Source organism: Hippocampus comes, unplaced genomic scaffold (genome assembly GCF_001891065.2).
Source record: "Hippocampus comes isolate QL1 unplaced genomic scaffold, H_comes_QL1_v1.1 scaffold110, whole genome shotgun sequence".
Taxonomy (NCBI): Eukaryota; Metazoa; Chordata; class Actinopteri; order Syngnathiformes; family Syngnathidae; genus Hippocampus; species Hippocampus comes.
In genome coordinates this window covers 642469-647671 of record NW_017805498.1, presented here as the reverse complement: position 1 = coordinate 647671, position 5203 = coordinate 642469, and the positions used below count along the sequence as shown (strand labels likewise).

At 43.6% G+C, this 5203-nt stretch overlaps 1 protein-coding gene across 2 annotated transcripts; it reads left to right on the top strand.

The window, feature by feature from the left end:
* Window positions 1-2987: 2987 nt before the first annotated feature.
* LOC109519960 (gamma-crystallin M3-like) lies at window positions 2988-4145 on the top strand. 2 transcript variants are annotated; one of them, XM_019876851.1, is made up of 3 exons: window positions 2988-3045; window positions 3133-3372; window positions 3818-4145. In XM_019876851.1, exons 1-3 carry the CDS (start codon window positions 3031-3033, stop codon window positions 4094-4096), a joined length of 534 nt encoding a protein of 177 aa, XP_019732410.1. In that variant the 5' UTR covers window positions 2988-3030; the 3' UTR covers window positions 4097-4145. The 2 variants fall into 2 exon arrangements, with proteins under 2 accessions (XP_019732410.1, XP_019732407.1); XM_019876848.1 differs by having other exon boundaries at window positions 2999-3053; window positions 3120-3372.
* Window positions 4146-5203: the final 1058 nt, after the last annotated feature.

Here is a 5203-nt window from a genome sequence, read left to right as displayed (position 1 = left end):
ACACATTTCAAACAACAATCAACATTACAATAATCTATTTTACAAGACATTAAATAAATAAGCACAAAATGACATACCGTGTGCACCTCGGTAAACCGAAAGTAGATAATTTCGAATACAGTCGACCAGACGGTGGAGTTCGTTTCTCCCGCAATCTCTTTCTCGATCTCTCTTTCTTAATCTCTCTCCCTCATTCCCTCCCTATTCACCACACGTGATCCTGAACCGGAAGCGATCTTTGAGAAATATTCTGAAAATACTTCTTGAAAATATTTGAAGAGAAAGCATACATATCAAAGTTCATATGGAAACATAAAACACGTTTACAACTGAACATCAAATAAATTATATTTTCGTTTTCATGGCAACCAATGACTCAATATTGGCGCCAGTTACATGCAGGAGGATTACTCTGGAAAAACTAAAATGAAAGCACTAACCAAGTCTTGAAAAGCCCAAAAGTCATAGTAACAAGAAAACACCAGGGAATAGAACACAGTACACTACCATGAGAAGCAAAACAATGTGACAGCAACAACGAGCTAACAAAGACTGATGGAAACCAGGTTCTGAAATACAAGCAAACTGACGAGACAATGACGAACACCCGGACAAGACACAAATGGCTGGGGTAGCTGATTGGAAGACACAAGGGACCAGGATGACAAGAACAGGTGGAAAAAAAACTATGAAACAAGGCCAAATGGAATCAAAACAAAAACAGAATAATGCATACCTGTCAACTTGTACGTTTTCCCTGTATTTTATACATTTTTTTATCATTTCAAATCATGTGCGGCATATTACAACTTTTATATGGGAAAAAAAAAATTGTGAACCAATCTCTCAAAGACCATTTTGGCTCAAATCCAGATCGTCTCAACTGCTGGTAGCTAACGACAATGCCGTGGTCGATCGCTACTATTGTCACGGCAAACCAGCAATTAAAGTAATCCTCAATCGTACATTTTTTTTCATCGCTGTGTACGGTAGGATTGATAAAGCATGATGTGCGCATGCGCGGTAAGCCGTTGTAAGGTTTTTTTATTGCTCTGTAAAGGGAATTGTAATCATTTATAAGGGCAGCTATGAGAAGAGGTTGACAGGTATGATAATGGCAGGTGGTGGCATGATTAAGGAAGGGAAAACAAAAGGATGCAGAACCGACAGCAGGGGTGCCCAACCTTTTTTGAGCAAAGATCTACTTTTCGATCAACCAACCTACCGCGATCGAGCCGTGACTGCGCATGCGCGCATACACACACACTTACACACGCATTCCATAATGAGCAACAGCCATAACGCCCCCTAAGATGAACGAAACAGAAAAATAAACACAAGAATTTGTGAGTTTGTGGAAAAGCAAATCACTGCCTACCTTCATCGAGACCTGACACGGAGGAATGGGACACACTTTTGTAGCGTGTTAACGATCGTAGCTCACATGTACCGTTTTAAAATGCTTCTCTCGGCCCTCCAGATTCCCATTCTTCGCCAGTGCCCTCGGTGAATTGTATATGAAACAAACTCTGAATGAGAATAATAATAATAAAAGATATAGCGCAACAGCTCTGATCGCAAGCTGCAATTCCAGACTGCTGACCGCTAACAACTTCCGGTGATGCAGGTCATGCGCCACCGTAGGTTAAAGGTGATCTGCTTTTTTCCATCTATCCATTTTCCTATCCGCTTTATCCTCACAAGGGTCACAGGGGGTGCTGGAGCCTATCCCAGCCGTCTTCGGGACACCCTGAACCGGTTGCGAGCCAATCGCAGGGCACACAGAGACGAACAACCATCCGCGCTCACACTCACACCTAGGGACAATTTAGAGTGTTCAATCAGCCTGCCATGCATGTTTTTGGAATGTGGGAGGAAACCGGAGTACCCAGAGAAAACCCACGCAGGCCCGGGGAAAACATGCAAACTCCACACAGGAAAGCCGGAGGTGGGATTGAACCCACGACCTCCGCACTGTGAGGTCAATGCGCTAACCACTGGACCACCGGGCCGCACTGATCTGCTTTTTTTATTTTATCTTTTAAATACTTCTTGTGAAAGTGATAGGATGCTAAGGGTGCAGTGTGCGCTAATATAAAAATATATCATATATTTACGCAGACACACAAATGTTTTGGGTTGGGGGGGTTTTCCCCCTCTACACTCCTCGTGATCGACTTAGGACCAGTCTGCAAGCTATCGGTCGATCGCGATCGACATATTGGGCACCCCTGACCTACAGTATATATTTTTAACTTAACGGAATGAAAATGTACTCTTTCAAAGTCCAAATATTGTGAAGGTTACAGTTTTTCTCGTCTTACGCTATTTCGCATCACGAGACGAAACGTCACTTCGCCCTGCATTTCTCGCAGGACACAATCGTTGCTGATTCATTCACGCCACGCCTTCTCTGACAAAGACAAAAATGTGTGAACATCCCTCAACCATATCACCACTGACACTTCATAATTCCCGTGTCATTTTTGGCGAGTTATACAAATCGTGAAATGCATCACCATTCAGAGGCAGTAATATTATGGTAACTGATTACTATCAGAGGAGTCCAAGTACGAATACACTGATACTGTATATGCTATAGTGCATTTTGGAAGTAAGTTGCAAAATACTGCTCATGTCCATTAAAATTGTGTGCAGTACTTAAATTATTTCTAAATTTAGATTTTTTTTTTTTTTTTTTGTAGAATGTTTGTTAATAATCATGTATTTATGGAGTGATCGTTGGGAAAAATGTATTTGTGGAAAACCTGTTTTCTGCCTTTGAACGCTGTAGACAATGCAGGTGGCCTCTTCGCTACAATTGCTACCACCGCAAATCACGATCTGTATGAAGGTCTCTTTGAATTGCGGCCGTGCACGCGGTGGGGCCTCCGCTGCATGTTGCCCAGTCAGGACTTTGCACAATGAGGTCATGTATGCTTCAGTCGCGAGGTCAGGTATAAAAGCAACTGGGTGACATGGAGAAAACTAAGCAGTCTGTTTGCTCTTCCCCACGTTATCACCGCAGCTATGACCATGGGCAAGGTAAATCTCGCCTTTGGGGGGTGGGGGGTGAAATTAGTTTTATTGGCTAATCAATCAATGTAATCAGTTACTGGGCTTGGGTTGCAGATCATCTTCTATGAGGATAGGAACTTCCAGGGCCGTTCCTATGAGACCAGCAGTGACTGCGCTGACATGTCCTCTTACCTGAGCAGGTGCCTCTCTTGCCGGGTGGAGAGCGGCTGCTTCATGGTCTACGACCGCACAAACTACATGGGAAACCAGTTCTTTGTCAGGAGGGGGGACTACTCAGATTACCAGCGCATGGGCATGAGTGACTGCATCAGGTCTTGCCGCATGATCCCCATGGTACTGTACGACAGCCACCCCATGCCTACCACTTAGTCTGTTCAGGGTCATGAGTGACATTGGTCACAAGTCAATCACAGAGCACATGGAGACAACAATCATTCACTCGCAGGGAAGGTATGGCTTCGCTTAGGTTGCATAGGGGTCGTTTCTCGACCCGATGGTTTTAAATTTAATCCTCATCCCTTTGACCATGTTGAAGATACTGCCTTGTCACATTTACTTTGACAGTGAGTTACCTAGTATCCATGTTTCTAAAATGTGGGATGAAACCTGATGAAAATCCATACAAGCACAGGGAGGACATGCCAAGATTCAAACCCAGAACCTTTGTGTTGTCCCTGTGCACTAGCATGCCACAAACTGTCACCTTTCCGTTAAAAAAATAATCAATTCGAAATGGTGCGAGTTACTGACTTTTTCCTGCTTTCGTTTCAACCAACAGCACAGAGGCCAGTTCAGGATCAAGATATTTGAGCAGGAGAACATGAGCGGCCAGTCCAACGAGCTGCAGGAGGACTGCGAGAACATCCCAGAACGCCTTCGCATGAGTGAATGCTTGTCCTGCAGCGTGTTGGATGGCCACTGGCTGCTGTTTGAGCAGCCCAGCTTCAGGGGCAAGATGATATACCTGAGGCCTGGCGAGTATAGGAGCTTCAGGGACATGGGCATAAACGGCACTCGCGTCATGAGCATGAAACGCATCATGGAATCCTGCTCTTAGAAGCAACTGTGTAGCAAAACAAGATTTGAAATAAAAATCACTTTAGAATGTACTTCCTGGTGTCTCATCTGCAATGCAACTCATACACTGTATATGGCTGAAGCGCATCCAGATGATGCCGGTGCCGTGTGCAAATTTTAAGTGAGGGCAACTGTCATTGCAATGATATCTTGATAACATTCGTATATATCACGATGTGATTTTGTGTTCATGAAAAGGAAGAAAGAAAATGACAATTTGCCTTCAGATGATCACATTTCCTTGAATGGTGTCGGTTCCTATCTTAAACATCTTTCTTTTACCATCAGGACAAAAAGGTTAGTTAGTGGAATTATCTCAGTTCTTAAATGCGGTTCTTCACACACAGACAATAAAGACGAAAACTGATGTACTCATTTGAACTATTTTGCTCACACTTTTGGGTGGTCTGCGTCTCACCTTGGAATTGATGATGCAGTATTGCACATTGCGTCGATAGTCGGAGCAGACAAAGAGAGACTTGTCATGTCCTCTTCGCTTTGCTGAGAACTTGCGGGCTGTCGGTTTGGATAAGCGGCATTTAGGGTTTCAGTCGCCTTTTAAACCTGAATACATGGAAGGCTCCCACGCATTTATGATCATCTTGATTTTGCTTTTATTGACAATTTCAACCTATTGCTATCTCACAGACAGATGTTTCTTTTGTAAATATTGATACTTGTTCCTGCAGAGTCCATAAAATTAAATGTGGGGTTCCCCACGGTCCAATTCTTCATATTCTTCCCCTTACGGACGTCATCAGGAGACACGGCATCAGCTTTCACAGCGACACTGATGACACACAGCTGTATATTTCCGTGTCTCCTGACAACAGAGAGCCTTTTGAAAGTGCGCCCATTTCTCTGTCAGGCTAACACGGAAATGCTGATGAGGTGCGTGATGGTAGAGGACCCAAAAAGCAGGGAGGCAGGAGAAGCTGGGTGTACTGAACAAAATTTACAAACAAAAACACTTGCAGGGGGCACTCTGAAAAAACTCAAATCAATAACACAAAGAAAGTCCTGAAAATCCCAAGAAACCAAACTAATAAAACAACGGAACAGAACCATGACAGTAAACTGAACCAAA

Bases quoted from the DNA above. Each gene is read 5' to 3' on its own strand.
- LOC109519960 (XM_019876848.1), top strand. From the start codon at position 3,031: ATGACCATGGGCAAGGTAAATCT. The intron at 3,054-3,119 runs CGCCTTTGGGGG...ATCAGTTACTGG, and splicing joins ACCATGGGCAAGGTAAATCT to GCTTGGGTTGCAGATCATCT. The intron at 3,373-3,817 runs GTACTGTACGAC...TTCAACCAACAG, and splicing joins CTTGCCGCATGATCCCCATG to CACAGAGGCCAGTTCAGGAT.